General features: G+C 52.3%; 3 protein-coding genes across 15 annotated transcripts in view; 1 reads left to right on the forward strand and 2 right to left on the reverse strand.

Annotated features, from left to right (window-relative positions):
- MPDU1 (mannose-P-dolichol utilization defect 1) lies at positions 1 to 10,621 on the forward strand. Of its 10 annotated transcripts, none has more exon segments than NM_001266148.1 (7): positions 1 to 122; positions 1,882 to 1,947; positions 2,096 to 2,228; positions 2,858 to 2,943; positions 3,065 to 3,183; positions 3,327 to 3,437; positions 3,592 to 4,337. In NM_001266148.1, coding segments are annotated over 7 exon segments (744 nt in total). In that variant the 5' UTR covers positions 1 to 19; the 3' UTR covers positions 3,718 to 4,337.
- SOX15 (SRY-box transcription factor 15) lies at positions 4,344 to 7,417 on the reverse strand. The gene is made up of 2 exons (XM_015118518.3): positions 5,319 to 7,417; positions 4,344 to 4,714 (listed from the first exon to the last, which is right to left on the reverse strand). The coding sequence occupies exons 1-2, from the start codon at positions 5,849 to 5,851 to the stop codon at positions 4,546 to 4,548; spliced, it is 702 nt and encodes a 233-aa protein (XP_014974004.3). The 5' UTR covers positions 5,852 to 7,417; the 3' UTR covers positions 4,344 to 4,545.
- The window catches only part of FXR2 (FMR1 autosomal homolog 2), a 25,803-nt gene continuing 15,859 nt past the window's right edge, over positions 7,418 to 17,361 (reverse strand). For 3 of the 4 annotated variants that reach the window (XM_077969650.1, NM_001266676.1, XM_077969649.1), the window contains 10 exon segments: positions 12,002 to 12,172; positions 10,881 to 10,959; positions 10,428 to 10,537; positions 10,108 to 10,194; positions 9,586 to 9,808; positions 9,168 to 9,365; positions 8,878 to 9,078; positions 8,688 to 8,783; positions 8,436 to 8,536; positions 7,418 to 8,111 (listed from right to left, as the gene is read on the reverse strand). In XM_077969650.1, the coding sequence (XP_077825776.1) occupies positions 8,016 to 8,111; positions 8,436 to 8,536; positions 8,688 to 8,783; positions 8,878 to 9,078; positions 9,168 to 9,365; positions 9,586 to 9,808; positions 10,108 to 10,194; positions 10,428 to 10,537; positions 10,881 to 10,959; positions 12,002 to 12,172 (1,362 nt within the window). In that variant the 3' untranslated portion in view covers positions 7,418 to 8,015. 4 annotated transcript variants of the gene reach the window in all.

A 17,361-nucleotide genomic window follows, 5' to 3' on the forward strand; every position in this document is an offset into this window, starting at 1 on the left:
CGGAAGCTAGCTTTGCAATATGGCGGCCGAGGCGGATGGACCGCTTAAACGGCTGCTCGTGCCGATTCTTTTACCTGAGAAATGCTACGACCAACTTTTCGTTCAGTGGGACTTGCTTCACGGTGAGTTTTATTCAGCATCCAATCCAAGTCCTGCTCGAGTGACCGTGGACCCTTAGTCCAAGGCTTGATCGGCGACTAAGTGACGGCAGTCACTGCCGCCACGCCGAGCTGAGCGGAAGTCACTTCTGAGAGGGGCGGAAGTGTCTCGGGCCCCTTAGAGGGAGGACGCCATATTTGTGCCAGTGGGGAAGTCATCGGGTGGAATTACTTCTTTGTGAGATTTGAGCTTTAGCGACAATGAAAGACGAAAAGACTCAACCTTTATAAAACAAAATAAAAGTCAAGTCAAATCATGCCAACCTTTATTAGATCGCTAGCAGGGTTAAGCTTAATTCAAAGCCCCTGATGAATTGGGCCTTCATTACACCCCCAAAGGCTCCGCCACCCTGATTGCTTTCTTTCCAGCCTCCAGGTTTGCTCATAGTCTGATTTCGGAATAATTTGCCTCCCTTCCTTTTTGATTGCGAGACAGCTCCACAACAAGGCCCACCGTCAGACCATTTGGGAAGCGTCAGTCTGCCCCTCTCTTGAACTCGTGGGGCACTTTGTTTTAGCCGCATTCATGACCCGTGAGAGTCTGACTCCCACTGGACCAAGCTCCTTGAGGGGAAGGCTTCAAAGCTACATAAGTTGTAGATGGCCAGGGCATAAAAGCAAGTCCTGAAAGGGTAAAGTTTAGTCCCTGAGTAGGGGCCAGGGACAGTCAGAGTGTTCAAGAAAGAGTGGTATGGGGCGGGCACGGTGGCTCACGCCTGTAATCCCAGCACTTTGGGAGGCCGAGGCAGGTGGATCACCTGAGGTCAGGCGTTTGAGACAGCCTGGCCAACAGGGTGAAACCCCGTCTCTACTAAAAATACAAAAAATTAGCCGGACATTGTGGCAGGCGCCTGTAATCCCAGCTACTTGGGAGGCTGAGGCAGGAGAATCTCTTGAACCCAGGAGGCAGAGGTTACAGTGAGCCGAGATCGTGCCATTGCACTCCAGCCTGGGCAACAAGAGTGAAACTCCGTCTCAAAATTAAAAAAAAAAAAAAAGTATGAAGACTTGTCTTTGGTGAGAGAAGACATGTGAAATGGGGCACCCATTGGCCCAGAGAAGGGAGATAAAGGATTAAAAAACTCTTGGGCATTTCTTAACTTGGCATTTCTTAACTTTATACGGGGAAGCAATGGAGAGCCATGGAGGTCAAGCCAAGTTTGGATGTTAAAATATAGGGAAGGGAAGATTGGATGTGGCAGGTGGTAGGCATTGGAGAAAAGCTGTTTTGGAAAGTAATAGTCTGGGGCCCAGCGCGGTAGCTCGAGCCTATAATCCCAGCACTTTAGGAGGCTGAGGCAGGTGGATCATCTGAAGTCAGGAGTTCGACACCAGCCTGGCCAACATGGTGAAACCCCGTCTCTACTAAAAACACAAAAATTAGCCAGGCATGGTGGTGTGCGCCTGTAATCCTAGCTACTTGGGAGGCTGAGACAAGAGAATTGCTTGAACCTGAGAGGCAGAGGCTGCAGTGGGCTGAGATCGGGCCACTGCATTCCAGCCTGGGTGACAGAGCAAGACTGTCTCAAAAAAAAAAAAAAAAGTATCGTGGTTTGGAGCAGGAAAGACCAGGCCTTTTTCGCTGCCCTCCGTCCCTCCTCCCCCCAAGACAATGCAAGACCGTGGTGTGGGTAAGAGGGGTTGGGGAGAGCCCACAGGAGCTTCAAGCCCTGGCCTCGGTTTCAGACATCTCCTGTCTGCTTACCCTTTTTTCTCTCCTCAGTCCCCTGCCTCAAGATTCTCCTCAGCAAAGGCCTGGGGCTGGGCATTGTGGCTGGCTCACTTCTTGGTATGTCTCTTATCTTTCTTTCCTGCTGTTGGGTTGAGGTGGAGGTTCTGAGAGGCCGTCAGCTGTGTGGGCGTTCATTCTGTAGCTGTTGTGTTGCATCCCAAAGAATGGAGACTCCTCAGTCCTACTTTTCTCATCTTTCCCCTAGTAAAGCTGCCCCAGGTGTTTAAAATCCTGGGAGCCAAGAGTGCCGAAGGATTGAGTCTCCAGTCTGTAATGCTGGAGCTAGTGGCATTGACTGGGACCATGGTCTACAGCATCACTAACAACTTCCCATTCAGGTGAGGGGCTCACTCTTCCTCCCCAAGGGTAATACCCACAACTCTAATGGGGATTAAGGTGAGGGAGGTTACAGGGCAGGAAAGTGGCCAGGCCGGGTGGCTAGTGCCTTTAACCCCAGCACTTTGGGAGGCCAAGGTGGGTGGATCACCTGAGGTCAGGAGTTCAAAACCAGCCTGGCCAACATGGTGAAACCCTGTCTCTACTAAAAATACAAAATTAGCTGGGTGTGGTGGTGTGCACCTGTAATCCCAGCTACTTGGGAGGCTGAGGCAGGAGAATCACTTGAACCTGGGAGACAGAGGTTGCAGTGAGCTGAGATTGTGCCACTGCACTCCAGCCTGTGCATGAAGATCTGGAGTTTTTTTTTGAAACTCTGTCTCAAAAAAAAAAGGGATGAGGGGCCAGGAAAGTTTTAAGCCCTTTTAAAAACCTAATCATCACCAGTGGAGGTGACCTTGAAAAGGGGTGAGCATCCCAAGAATGGCCACGATTGAGAATGAGCCAATCCCGTGCGGGGGCTGTAGAGAAGTGTGATCAGAGCATGGTGTCCCTGGATGGATGGGCTATGGAGGCTTTCCCTGCCTCTTTCTAGGCCCGCCTTTCTTCCTCCCAACTCTTGACTCTGCAGCTCTTGGGGTGAAGCCTTATTCCTGATGCTCCAGACGATCACCATCTGCTTCCTGGTCATGCACTACAGAGGACAGACTGTGAAAGGTGCTGGGGATTTCCCTAAGAGCAGGCTGTGTGGTTCCTGGGAACCCTGCTGGGAACTCAGGCCTGGGAAAGCCAAATGATGTTGGGAGATTGACAAGGACTCCTGTCTCCCCACCCCTAGGTGTCGCTTTCCTCGCTTGCTACGGCCTGGTCCTGCTGGTGCTTCTCTCACCTCTGACGCCCTTGACTGTAGTCACCCTGCTCCAGGCCTCCAATGTGCCTGCTGTGGTGGTGGGGAGGGTGGGTACCGGGAGCAAGGGACAAGATGTTGGGGGGCAGGGTGGAGGGGAAAGAGTGGAAGGTCAAAGTGTGGGGGTGTTGGACTTGGGGGAGTATGGGAGGAGCTCAGGTGACAGAGCCAAAGGTCTCAACTCCTCCCCCAGCTTCTCCAGGCAGCCACCAATTACCACAATGGGCACACAGGCCAGCTCTCAGCCATCACAGTCTTCCTGCTGTTTGGGGGCTCCCTGGCCCGAATCTTCACTTCCATTCAGGTGAGTGCAACATCTTCCTTCTAGAAGGCACTAAAACCTCATCTTTCTTCTCCCAGCTAAGGGCCAAAGCTGCCCCGCCAGGATCCTTTGTCCATAAGGGAAACTTTCTTGAGCTATGCTGAAGGGTAACGCTGGCTCTGTCTCTTGCAACCAGGAAACTGGAGATCCCCTGATGGCTGGGACCTTTGTGGTCTCCTCACTCTGCAACGGCCTCATCGCCGCCCAGCTGCTCTTCTACTGGAATGCAAGGCCTCCCCACAGGCAGAAAAAGGCAGAGTAGAGCCAGCTACTGGAGTCATTCCGTTTCCACTCATTCACCCAACCTCAGGGTTCTCCCCATCTGAGCCAGCCTGCTGGTGTGACTTACTCATCCTCCATTCCTCTGCATTTGCAGACTTTCTAAGCCAGGGTTGGCTGTAGTGGAAACAAATGGTTGATGGATCCAGATCCTTAGAAAAGGAGAGGATGGGGGTAGAGTCTCCTAAGCCAAAATTTTGACATTTGAGTGCTTTTCTAAGCCCTGTACATGAACTATTAACTCAGTCATTCAGCCAAGCCTCCTCCTCTAGCAGCAATTTCCAGCTGTTTAACACCATCCTGGGTAAATGTTTTACCCTGTCCTCCAGCCTCCCTGCTTCCCTTCTGGCCTTAGAAGATGGAGCCTGGAAGGCAGAATGGAGGGGACTGGGGGCCTGTGGCTGCCTCCCCGCCTCAGCCCGGCTGGGACTGTCTCCCAGACCCCAGTGCTGAGGTGGGGGAAGGGGGACGGAGAATGACTCAGGCAGGGCCCCAGGGTGGGGTGAGGAGGTTCCTGCTCTGGCAGGTCTAGGCGGAAGGGAGTGGAGATGGGGCTGGTTCCTGCTGCAGTGAGGGGAACAGATGGGACAATAAAGACTGGAGACTCAGTTGAATAATACAAAACTGTGTTTAATACTACCAAAAATATAACTGTGTGTTGTGCGGCTCTCCCTGGCTTTCGTGGGAGGACTGCAGGCGGCGTCTGCACTGTAGTCCAACAGGAGAAAGGGTTGACAGCCTGGGGTAGGGGATGCTGCTGGATTAAAAAAGGAGGATGAGGCACGTCCGGTGAGGTCTGAGTCCACGAGAGTTAGAGGTGGGTTAGGGGCATGGGGGCACCAGAAAGGGGAGGATTGTATGGAGTGGGAGAGCCAGGGGGCAGGTAGTGGGTATAGGGGGGCAGCAGCTCCCCCTGGAGCCTAGGGTCACTCTGAGGGAGGGAGCACGATGAGGGGGCCTCCAGTTTGCAGTGGGAAGAGCTGCAGAGAGAAACAAGAGGTTAGAGGGCACTTCCCTGGGTTGGAGGTGAATTCGACCAATTCTGGGCAGACAGGGTAGAGCTTGCCACCCACCCAGCCCTGGCTACCCAGCCCGCTGGGCGCAGCAGGCATGGAAGCCGACCGGGGGATAGAGAGCCCGCGGCCCTGTTGGGGCACGCTCGGGAGCGGGCTTGCGTGCTGCACGGCTGTTTTCCTCTTGGGGCTGGGGAGTCAGGCCAGGAAGGGGCAGAATGGGCTTGGCCTCTCCTTGCCCTGGGGGCTGGGAGAGGAAGCTGGGTCACACACAGGCCAGAAGCAGGGGGGAAACAGGGCATCTAACTAGGACACAATCGCATCCAGGGGTCCGTCACCGGGCCCTGCAGGGCCATCACCTTCAGACTGAGATGGAAACGCCCTCTGGGAGAACCCTGACCCGCCCCACCCTACACAGGTCCCGAAGGTACTGGCGCCTGTGCCCGCCACACCTTGGCCGAGAGTGGCCTCTGCTTGGGTGGGCTCCCGTCCTCCGGCATCCACCCCCACCAAGGCTCCAGGAGAGGGGCGCATGGGCCCTCCGTCTTCAGCCCGCTTCCCAGGCACTCACCCATAGCTGCCGGGCAGGTAGGCTGTCGAGTAGTTGGGGGGTCTGTACCCAAAGCCTCTGCTAGGTTGGGTGGTCGCGTACCCCGGCCCCCAGATCGCGCCGACGCCGGCCAGGCTACCTCTTCCCTGTCCGCAGCGGGAAGGTCCGGCGCCCGAGCTCTTGGCCTTGCGCCGAGGGCGGTACTTGTAGTCGGGGTAGTCGCGCAGGTGCCGGGCGCGGAGCCGCTTGGCCTCCTCCACGAAGGGCCGCTTCTCGTCCTCGTCCAGCAGCTTCCACTGCGCGCCCAGGCGCTTGGAGATCTCAGAGTTGTGCATCTTGGGGTTCTGCTGCGCCATCTGGCGGCGCTGAGCGGAGCTCCACACCATGAACGCGTTCATGGGCCGCTTCACCTTCTCCAGGGGCAGCGCCCTGGGGGCCGCGGGGCTTCCAGCGCCCTCCCGCTCCTGGGGTCCCGAAGATGAAGACGCAGAAGCCGTGGGAGCAGGAGGCTCCAGGCTCCAGGCCTGGTCCTGTGAGGAGCCCGGTAGCGCCATGGGTTGGGAGAAGCCTTAAGAGGGCGTCCTGAATGCCCTCCCCTCAACGTGAAGCGTCGATCCTGAAAATGGAGGGGTCTTCCCAGTCTGGAGTCGTTGCCGAGGAACTTGGGTCCTTAAAAAGTATATTTTATCCCCAAGCCCAGCGCTTAAACTAGAGCCTTTGCTTCCAACCAGTTCGGCACACTTTGGGGAGAGTCGAATGCAAAATCCGCTGTCTGATGCCCCGGCACTGAAGAGGTGCTGCTTTGAGGCCTACTGAATGGGGGGACCCCCCCCGGTCCCTCTCCCCGACCCGCAGCTGCGATCAGACCGACCTTCCGTGGAGGGGGTAAACCATAAACCGCTTTGTGGTCTCCGGAGTTCCCGCAGCTGCCAGGCGCGGATGACCCAGAACTCTCCCACCTGGGCTCAGCGTTTGTGGCAGGCGGGCCAGCCCTGGGAACAGCTTTTAAAGACTGACTCCGCCCCTGTCCCTCCCAGAACACTGCACCTCCTTAAGGGCGCCAACATCCGCTGCCCGTAGGTAAACCCAGGTGTCCTGTTTGTCCCAGCCCCCAACACCCTCAGGGTGCCACGCCCCCCCCACCCAAGACCTGATGTCAGGCCTTCCAGCCCGTGGCTGATTGCCTCCCCTCCCTGAGCACAGGCAATTTAAAGCCAATTCTTTCCACAATGGGATCAAGCACAGGCGGATCAAGTGCCCTCAGGGCCTGAGTTGTGCTGAGAGGAGCTTGGGAGCATCCCCGACCACCAACTCAAACCCTTTCCTGGCGCCTGTTGCTCCTCAAATCCCAGACCTGCCCCTGGGGCAAGAAAGGCCGAGGAGAGAGACCATTTTTGTTTCCTGAGTCATTCCAGCAGGTGCTTGGGCCGTGATTCAACCCCTTTCCCAAGTGAGAAAACTTAAGCCCTCCCAACTCCAGTCCCTAAACCTAGATTTCTCGACTGCCATTGTTTTATGGCAAGTTTTATCTTCAGTCCTCCCAGTCATGAGGGGGGAGCCAGGAAACCTAGGACAACTCGAGTTGAGAGGTCTGTGATGTGCATGCCGGATGAAAAGCCTGGAACCAGATCAGAACACCACCAAGAAGGCCGGGCCCCAGGCTCCAGAGGCTGCCGTCAGGGAACCCTGCTCCTCATTCTGCCCAACGACCCAGCCCAAGCCCCAGGCCTCAGGTAATCGGATTAAGCAGCCTGCCTTGGCTCTCAGCTTCTAGCAGGAACAGCTCCAGCTCTGAGCAGCCCTGCCTAGCCTGTGCCGTGACTCAGGGTATAGGAGTGGCCCAACTCCCTCCATCAGCAAACTTGGGGGAGGGGTTAGGGTTAGGGTTAGGGTGAAGCAACAAGGCACAAGCCCCCCTCCTCTGGACCAGGAGGGAGAACCTGGGCCTGGGGAGTTTAGGAATGTCAGGAATTCCCAGAAGTAAGACCATCTTTGGGACAAGAGACAATGAGAAGTCAAGTGTGGAGGAACAGAAAACAAGAGCGGGGGGGTCAGGGCAGGTCAGTCCTAGAGAAACAAAGGGACCAAACTGGGGACAAAGGCGGCACAGGAGCCAGAGAGCCATTTGGATTTTTTTATTCTCTTTTTAAATACTGTACAGTGAAAAATAAATACGCCTTCTCATCCACCAGACAAGGTTGGTCCCCTCCCCCGGGGGACCTTGTCACCCCCCTTCATACACACCCCTGGTTCTACTCCAAAACCTTCCCCGTGCCTCCCACCCACTTATCTTACTATCCCCGTCTTCCACAGTGATGAGGCCCCAGAAATGGGGGGTACAGGATGGGAGGAGGGATAGCAGGGGAGGCCCCCTGAACGGTCAAATCTGGGTGGGTCAAGGAGCACCCCCCACCAACAGGTGGAGAATGGGGGTGTTCAGAGAGAGATTGGGGCATTAGAGGATAAAGGCACATCCAGTCTGATGGGGAAGGAGAGAGGCTCCCCTTACCCTGGGGGTAGGGTGGACAAGAGGGAGGGGGTATGACCCTGTTACACACCCCTCCACTAGCTCCTGGAGGTTGGGGGGTACCCAAGCTGCTGTGCCACCCCCCTCCCCCCTAGATAAGAGCAGCTCCAGCGCAGGTCAGTTGGGCCTGTGAGGGCCATGGTGTTGGGCAGCAAGCGAGATGGAGAAGGGAGGGGTGCAGGCTGGAGGTTTTATGAAACCCCATTCACCATACTACCCAACTCCAAGGGGGCGGAGAGCTCCCCATTCTCCGAGGGGCCCTTAGGAAGCTTGCTGACAGAGTCACCCTGAGGGGAAAGTGGAAAAGAAAACAGACAAGCAAGAAGCGGTGAGTAGAAATTCAGGTGGGAGACATTTCTACCATCCAAGCCCTCCTGGCATTTGGTGATCCAGAGGTTGGTTCCCCATGATCCAGTCTCTCTTACTTGGGATCCACAAAATGTGAACCACACTTTCCTCTCTATCCTATTCAAAGTTTACACTAGTCTAAACTCCACCAGACACCGCTGCCTCTGCAATTCAGTAAGAGATTTCTTTGTGAAATTTGTTGTGCCCTCTGCCCCAGAGTAACAACAAAAAAGGGATGGGTAAATCACATCTTGCCTGCCTACCTTCTGTCCTGAAAGAGAGTCCTCTGAGGGTTTAGTGCGTTCCAGGGGTGGCCGCTGGCGGCTCTGAGACTCTGCTCGTGAGATATAGTCAGCCACAGTCACTGGGGAAGGCAGGAGATTAAGACTTTCAGATGGAATTCTGGTAGCCAGCCCAAGACACCCACTGAACCTGAACCCCTGATTTTCACAGGGTAGGAAGCATCCCATTCTCTCAGCTCTGAGGAAGGATTCTGGTGTCCAGAGTTGGCTGACCTGGCTGGCGGTCTCCACTGATAGAACCATCAGTCCGATTACCACGGTTACGGCGGCGGCGGCTGCGATTACGACGTTGAGGTCTTGATTCATCTTCTGTAGGGCAGGAAAAAACCAGAGTCACACATCTAACCTCTCACCCTCAATTCCTACCCATGTCTAACTTTCCAGACTCCAGGCACACCCTCACCCAGGCCATTCTCTGTCATGTTGGGCCCATCTGATTCCAGGCCTCCATCCATGACGGTCCTGTCTTCATCAGTGCGGCGGCGGCGGGAGCGGCGGCGCCTGGCACTTGCTGGGGGGGGTTCCCCAGGTTCTGAATCAACCGGGGGCTCTGGTTCAGATGTGTCCAATAGGCTGTAGGGATTACTGTCTGGATCCTTCAGCACTGGTCAGAGGAAGAAGAGGAGAAGGTGGCATTCAGGTGCCCATCATCTTTTGTTTTGGCCCATATTCATGAACCCAGCTGTCTGGTACCTGAGCTAATAGATGAAGAATTATATCTCGAAGTGGGCCGGGGGGCAGGTGGGGGTCCCCTACCCCGGCCCCCAATCGGCCGCCTCCGGCTTTCTTCCCCTCGGGTTGGGGGATCCCTGTCGCCAGGCCCAGCTCGGTTGGGTTCCTCTCTCTTCTCTGACTCAGTCTCTGAAGCTGTAGACACATCTGAGCTGGGGCCTGAAGAACACAGTGGGATTTATTCACGGCCATTCGTCCTACCTCAGGATCCATCACATTCCCCAAAATGGAAGAATTCTCCCTCTCACTCACAAGTCCCCCAGCCAATCAATCACTTCTTTATCATCTCCATCCCAGATTTCCCCAAACTTCCATCCAGACCTCTGCCTCTACCCACAAGCCCTGCCACTCCCTGCCTCCTGTTCCCAAGCTGTCTCACCATAGGCAGGACCGCCTGTCCTCCGGCCACGGCCACGGCCCCCATAGCTGCCCCCATAGGTTCGAGTCGCATGGAGGGAGGAGGAGGAGCTCTCATCGGTGCTATATCCAGCCTTGTCACTGCCACCGCTGCCCCGCCCACTCCCAGGAGGGCGAAAGCCCAGCCCAATCTGCCGAAGCTGCTCATCAATTTGCAACCTCTCCAAGCGAAGCTGCTCTACCTCCTGGTTGGGTAAAAGACGGAAGAAGAAGCGAAAGGAGAAACAAGATCAGTGCCTTTCTTCATGCTTCTCCACCCTGACTGTCCCTCTATATCTAATCTCTTAGGAATGCAAGGAGAAGGAAGACGCTGGCTAAACAAGGAAAATTCTGGGACCCAACCCTATAGCCCCAAATTTCCACAAATGTTTTCTGTTCTACATGGAGAGACAAACAGAGCACCAAAATTCCTGAGTTGACCCCCACAGCAGTCTTAGTTCAAACCCTTTCCACACCCAGCTCTGTCCTCTCCCAGCCTGGGTACCTGCAGGTAGGAAAGGTGATACTCCAGCAAAGCCTGGGCATTGCTGATGTTCTCTCGGGTGCCAACAAAAATGAAGGGAACCATTCCCTGGAGAGCAGAGAGCAGAGACGATGGATCAGAAAGGAAAATGAAATGGAAGGATTAACCCCGCCCAGTGTCCTAGGGGAACCTGCCCAGTGGGATCATTCTGGACTCTAAATCTACTAGGGTTAAACAAGTTTCCGTACTCCACCCTCTCAAAGGACAATCCCAGCCCTAAGAGGACAATCCCATTTACTTCTGGAAACCAATCTCTATGCCCACTTGCCCCGTACCCATACCTCCTCCCTGGGGTTCTTCTTGTCATTATCCCCTTCCACTCGAACCCTCACCACACCAGATTTATCCACAATCTCCTGGATCACTTTCCCGTTCTTTCCAATCACTTTGCCTGGAATAAGTAAAGGAGGAATTAAGCCTTTTTTTTTTTTTTTTTTTTTTTTTTAGGAAATAAGAATAAAGCTGATAAACCGTCTTCCAGCCTCATTTTCTTTATATGGATTCCATTTACTTCATTCTCCTGCTTCTAGTTTTCTGATGTGTTTTTACAGGACAAAATGTTACAATCCCTAGAAATTTATTCTTTCATTTTTATCACTCCCATTACAGACTGTTTCTCTGTCCTTGTGAAACTGAGAGTCCACAGGGAGGTGCCAATCCTGGATACAAGCTCAGAATCACTGTAGAGAATCTTGATTCTGACCTCTAACTGTATATACACGCCACCAACTCACCAACCAGGTTCCTGGGCACTTGCACTGAGTCCTCAGAAAACTCCAGGTAGCTTCGGGCCTGTCGGCAAGCCTCGGGAGTCTAAAGGAAGAACAGCGGGGAGTTGTTACTAAAACAGAAGACCAGCTGGGTGAGGTGGCTCGTGCCTGTAATCCCAGCACTTTAGGAGGCTGAGGCAGGCGGATAACTTGAGGTCAGGAGTTCAAGACTAGCCTGGGCGATATGGTGAAACGCTATCTCTACTAAAAATACAAAAAATCAGCCAAGCATGGTGGCTCACGTCTGTCATCCCAGCTACTCAGGAGGCTGAGGCAGAAGAATTTCTTGAACCCAGGAGGTGGACATTGCAATAAGCTGAGATTATGCCACTACACTCCAGCCCGGGCAACAGAGTGAGTTAGACTCCGTCTCATAAAGAAATAAATTAAACAAATAAATAACTTTAAAAAAACAAAAAAAACAAAAAAACAGAGGACCTTGGCCAGCCACAGTGGCTCACACCTGTAATCTCAACAGTTTGGGAGGCTAAGGGAGGACTGCTTGAGGCCAGGAGTTAAAGACAAGCTTGGGCGACACAGATCTGGTCTATTTTTGTTATTTTTTGGTCTCACTCTATTGACTATATTGCCCAAGTTGGTTCAGTGGCACCATCATGGTGTATTGCAGCCTCGACTTTCTAGGCTCAAGTGATCCTCCTGCCTCAGCCTCCCAAGTAGCCAAGTAGCTGGGGCCACAGATGCATGCCACCATGCTCAGTTAACGATTTTTGGTTTTCTTCGGGGGTAAAGACAGGGTCTCTCTATGTTGCCCAGGTTGGTCTCAAACTCCCAGGCTCAAGCGATCCTCCCCTCCATCTTCCCACTTCAGCCTCCCAAGTACCTGGGACTATAGGTACGCACCACCACTTCCAGCTAATTTTTAAATTTTTGTAGAGATTGGGTCTCACTATATTGCACAGGCTGGTCTCAAACTCCTAGGCTCAAGTGATCCTCCCACTTCAGCCTCCCAAGGTGCTGAGATGACAGGTGTGAGCCACTGTGCCCAGCCTGAGGCTTATTTTCTACTTCGGCCTCTCTTCCCTCTATCCACTAAGAGACCCAGAAGAAAGACATCCTTTGCTGACCTCCCCATAGATGCGGAAAGTGCAGGTCTCTTCACCCAGCTCAATGGCAGTCACCCCAGGTACTTTTCGGGCCTGCTGGATGTTGGCACCATGAGTCCCAATTGCCAGTCCCATCAGGTCCTCTCGCACTGTGAACTCCTCTTGGAAGGCTGCTGCCAACTGCTTGCTTGTCTGAAAGGAAAAGTCACTGTAGGAATCATGGTGGTAGAATCTCAGAACACAGTCCCAGGCACATGACCCTTAGCATAACTTCAATAAGGAAAACTATGTGATATTAACAGAAAGCTAGAACCACTCTGGAGTCCGCCGACCACCAGGACCTGTGTGGAAAGGTCAGGAACTTTTTGTTTTTCCTTTGAGACGGAGTTTCACTCTGTCGCCCAGGCTGGAGTGCAGTGGCGCGATCTCCGCGTCTCGAGTTCAACTGATTCTCATGCCTCAGCCTCCCAAGTAGCTGCGACTACAGGTGTCCACCACCACTCCTGGCTAATTTTTGTATTTTTGGTAGAGATGGGGTTTCACCATGTTGGCCAGGCTGGTCTCAAACTCCTGACCTCAGGTGATCCACCCACCTCAGCCTCCCAAAGTGCTGGGATTACCCGTGTGAGCTACCATGCCTGGCCAAGGTCAAGAACTTTTAATTCCACCCCTACCTTCCAAATACCAATGGTTTGTGGGGGAGGAAAGGTAAAGAGGGTAGAGTTTGGACTGAGACCCACCGAAGTTCTGGATTTGGCCCTAAGAGTATCTATCCCTAACAGTATCTATCTGTGTGATCTTAAAACAAACACTGCCTCTTGTGTCATCTGCTAAGTGATTATATCGAACTTATCTTATTCTCAAGACTAGCAAAAGGATTAGACAAGGCTGGTGTGAAAGTACTTCTCACAAGGTACATGCAAGTGTAAGGAACTCTTACCTTAACCAAACGAATATCAACTCATGCCCATATAAAACCCAACAACTTAAGTAAAAAGTGAGGGGTAGGCTGTGCACGGTGGCTCACGCCTATAATCCCAGCACTTCGGAAGGCTGAGGCGGGCAGATCACGAGGTCAGGAGATTGCATGGTGAAACCCCGTCTCTATTAAAAATACAAAAATTAGCTGGGCTTGGTGGGGTGCGCCTATAATCCCAGCTACTTGGGAGGCTGAGGCAGGAGAATCGCTCGAACCAGGGAGTCAGAGGTTATAATGAGCCAAGATCATGCCACTGCACTCCAGCCTGGTGACAGATCAAGACTCCGTCTCCAAAAAAAAAAAAAAAAAACTGAGGGGTTAAGAAAAACAGAAAATGTGCCTATAGAACACAAGGCTTTCACATCATTTCTCAATCAGTCTTTAGAGGAACCCTTGGGTTCAGGGGCAGGAAGACAGAAAGGTTTTAGAAGAGTGAATCCCATGTTGTAAGCGCCAAATAGAAATAATACCTGAAAGGAGACATTCCTTGATTGTAATACACTACTTCCCACTTCCAAGTTGGATAGGACTGAATTGCAGCAAGGATTTACACCAGGCAAGAAGAGAAAGTTGGGAAAAGAAACTAAGTTGAGTGTTCAAAATCACTACACTAGGAAGGGAGGGGAAGTGATCTACAATGACTTATAAGAGTCTTCTAGATAAGCCTGCAGAACAGCTGGGTTTTCTTTTTTTTTTTTGTCTTTTTATTGAGATGGGGTCTGTCACCCAGGTTGGAGTGCAGTGGCATGATCTCTGCTCATTGCAACTTCTGCCTCCCTTTTTTTGGTATTTTTAGTGGAGAAAGGGTTTCACCATGCTGGCCAGACTGGTCTTGAACTCTGGACTTCGTGATCTGCCCACCTCGGCCTTCCAAAGTGCTGGGATTATAGGCCTGAGCCACCGCGCCCGGCCGCTTTCAGGTTTTTAGAGGCTTCACTACTAGACATGACTGATTAAATCACTGACCATCAGTGACTGCCTTAACCTTCAGCCCCTCGCCCCTCTCCCCTCCCAGGAAGCTGGTGGGGGTGAGGCTGAAAGTTCCAACCCTCTAATCATGAAGCCACCTAGAGGGGCTAGCCATGAATCAACTCATCAGCATACAAAACACACATCACTGGAGATTCCAAGGATTTTACAAGTGGAATGCCAGGAGCCTGGTCAGTAGACCAAATATGTATCTCTCAGTATCACAGAGCCTGTCAGTCCTACTGGTTTTACTTGTAAAATGTATCCTACGTAAAACTACTCTCTCTCTCTTCCTTTAGCACTCCAGTTCAAGTTTCTCACCTGGACTACTGTGCTCTGTTCCTGCTTCCGTTCTTGCCCCCCTTTCAATCTATCATTGAAACAGGAGTTTAAAAGAAGGCACTTTTGGCCGGGCACGGTGGCTCACGCCTGTAATCCCAGCACTTCGGGAGGCCAAGGCAGGTGGATCACGAAGTCAGGAGATCGAGACCATCCTGGCTAACACAATGAAACCCCGTCTCTACTAAAAAAAAAAAAATCAGGCGGGCGAGGTGGCCGGTGCCTGTAGTCCCAGCTTCTTGGGAGGCTGAGACAGGAGAATCAGTTGAACCCGGGAGGCGGAGCTTGCAGTGAGCGGAGATCGCACCACTGCACTCCAGCCTGGGCGACAGTGCGAGACTCCATCTCCAAAAAAAAGACAAAACAGAAGGCACTGTGAACTCAATGGCTTCTCAGTATACACACAATAAAATCCCCCTCAGCCTACCGTACATGTCTTACATGATCTACTTGCTGTCTGACAAAATTTTGTATCCGTCTCCCTTTGCTCACTCTGTGCTAACTACACAGGTTACAGTGAGCTGAGATCGCATTACTGCACTCCTGCCTGGACAACAGAGCAAGACTCCATCTCAAAAAATTTAAAAAATAAAATAAAATAGGCCAGTGTGATGGCTCATGCCTATAATCCCAGCACTTTGGGAGGCCAAGGCAAGTGGATCCCTTAAGGCCAGGGGTTCGTCACCAGCCTAGCCAACAGGGTGAAACTCCGTCTCTACTAAAAATACTAAAATTAGGGTTGTGTACAGTGGCTTATGCCTGTAATTCCAATACTTTGGGAGGCCAAGGCAGGTGGATCACCTGTGGTCAGGAGTTCAAAACCAGCCTAGGCAACATGGTGAAACACCGTCTCTACTAAAGAAACAAAAATTAGCCAAATGTGGGGGCGCATGTGCCTGTTATCTGAGCTACTCAGGAGGCCGAGGCACAAGAATCGCTTGAACCTAGGAGGCAGAGGTTGCAGGGAGCAGAGATTGCATCATTGCACTCCAGCCTGGGTGACAGAGGGAAACTCTGTCTCAAAAAAAAAAAAAAGAAAGAAAGAATTAGCCAAGTATGGTGGCGTGCACTTCTAATCCCACCCACCCAAAGGCTGACATGAGAGGATCACTTGATCCTGGCGGGTGGAGACTGCAGTGAGTTGAGATCCTGCCACTACATACACTCCAGCCTGGACAACAGACTGAGATTCCATCTCAAAACAAAAAACAAAAACAAAAAATAAAGTTTGTATTATCTGAAGGTAATAGTAAATTTTTCCTGCCAGTGCCCTGAGCAGGATCCCTGAAGAAGTCAAAGATTATCATGACCCAGCAATTGCACAGCCACAGAAAAAAGCCTCCCAAAAAGATCAATTCACTTGATAAATGGAAATGGGTATTCAAATACACACACCCTATTCACTTAGAATGTTATACTACCAAGGAAAGGGAATCTGACAATTACAGGATGTCAGAATTCAAAAAGATCTCATAGAAATACTCTAGTCAGGCTAGGTGTGGTGGCTCACACCTGTAATCCCAACACTTTGGGAGGTTGAGGCCAGCGGATCACTTGAGGTCCATAGTTCGAGATCAGCCTGGCCAACATGGTGAAACCCCATCTCTACTAAAAAAGACAAAAATTAGCCAGGTGTGATGGCACACACCTGTAATCCCAGCTACTCGGGAGGATGAGGCAGGAGAATTGCTTTAATCTGGGAGTTGGAGGTTGCAGTAAGCCAAGATAGTGCCACTGCACTCCAGCCTGGGCGACAGAGACGCTATCTCAAAAAACAAACAAACAAAAAAACAACAAAAAAAGAAATATCCTTTTTTTTTTTTCTGAGATGCAGTTTACTCTTGTTGCCCAAGAGTAATCTCGGCTCACTGCAAGTTCCACCTCCTGGGTTCATGCCGCTCTGCTGCCTCAGCTCCCCAAGTAGCTGGGACTACAGGCAGCCGCCACCACGCCCGGCTAATTTTTGTTAGGCTAATTTTTGTATTTTTAGTAGAGATGGGGTTTCACCATGTTGGCCAGGCTGGTCTTGAACTCCCAGCCTCAGGTGATCCACCCTCCTCAGCCTCCCAAAGTGTCGCGATTAGAGGCGTGGGCCACCGCGCCCAGCCATATCTTTTTTTTTTTTGAGACAGAGTTTTACTCGTCCCCCAGGCTGGAGTGCAATGGCACAATCTTGGCTCACTGCAACCTCTACTTCCCAGATTCAAGCAATTCTCCTGCCTCAGTCTCACGAGTAGCTGAAATTACAGCCGTGTGCCACCACGCCCACCTGAATTTTGTCTTTTTAGTAAAGATGGGGTTTCACCATGTTGACCAGCCTGGTCTCGACTCCCAACTTCAGGTGGTCTGCCTGCGTCAGCCCCCCAAAGTACTGAAGTGCTGGGATTACAGGCGTGAGCCACTGCGCCCACCCTAAAAAAGAAATATACTAGTATAGGCTGGGTGTGGTGGCTCACACCTGTAATCCTAGCACTTTGGGAGGTACAGGCAAGTGGATCTCTTGAGTCTAGAAGTTCAAGACCAGGGCCGGGCACAGTGGCTCACGTCTGTAATCCCAGCACTTTGGGAGGCCAAGGCAGATGGATCATGAAGTTAGGAGTTTGAGACCGGCCTAGCCAACATAGTGAAACCCTGTCACTACTAAAAATACAAAAATTAGCCGGGTGTGGTGGCACACACCTGTAGTCCCAGCTACTTGGGAGGCTGAGGCAGGAGAATTGCTTGAACCCGGAAGGCGGACGTTGCAGTGAGCTGAGACCACGCCATTGCACTACAGCCTGGGTGACAAAGTGAGACTCCATCTCAAAAAAAAAAAAAAACCATTCAGCCCAGCATGGTGTCTCACGCCTGTAATCCCAACACTCTGGGAGGCCAAGGCAGGTGGATCACGAAGTCAGGAGATCGAGACCATCCTGGCTAACATGGTGAAACCCCATCTCTACTAAAAAAACATACAAAAAAATTAGCCGGGCGTGGTGGCGGCCGCCTGTAGTCCCAGCTACTCGGGGAGCTGAGGCAGCAGAACGGCATGAACCCAGGAGATGGAGCTTGCACTCCATCTCCATCCAGCCGAGATCACGCCACTGCACTCCAG

This window comes from Macaca mulatta, chromosome 16 (assembly GCF_049350105.2).
Source record: "Macaca mulatta isolate MMU2019108-1 chromosome 16, T2T-MMU8v2.0, whole genome shotgun sequence".
In the NCBI taxonomy this organism is placed as follows: domain Eukaryota; kingdom Metazoa; phylum Chordata; class Mammalia; order Primates; family Cercopithecidae; genus Macaca; species Macaca mulatta.

Coding starts and splice junctions, on each gene's coding strand:
- MPDU1 (XM_077969467.1), top strand. CDS start 20: ATGGCGGCCGAGGCGGATGGACCGCTTAAACGGCTGCTCGTGCCGATT. Junction 123..1,881: donor TCAGTGGGACTTGCTTCACG/GTGAGTTTTATT, acceptor TTCTCTCCTCAG/TCCCCTGCCTCAAGATTCTC. Junction 3,184..3,326: donor CTGCTGTGGTGGTGGGGAGG/GTGGGTACCGGG, acceptor CTCCTCCCCCAG/CTTCTCCAGGCAGCCACCAA.
- SOX15 (XM_015118518.3), bottom strand. CDS start 5,851: ATGGCGCTACCGGGCTCCTCACAGGACCAGGCCTGGAGCCTGGAGCCT. Junction 4,715..5,318: donor TACCTGCCCGGCAGCTATGG/GTGAGTGCCTGG, acceptor TTCTCTCTGCAG/CTCTTCCCACTGCAAACTGG.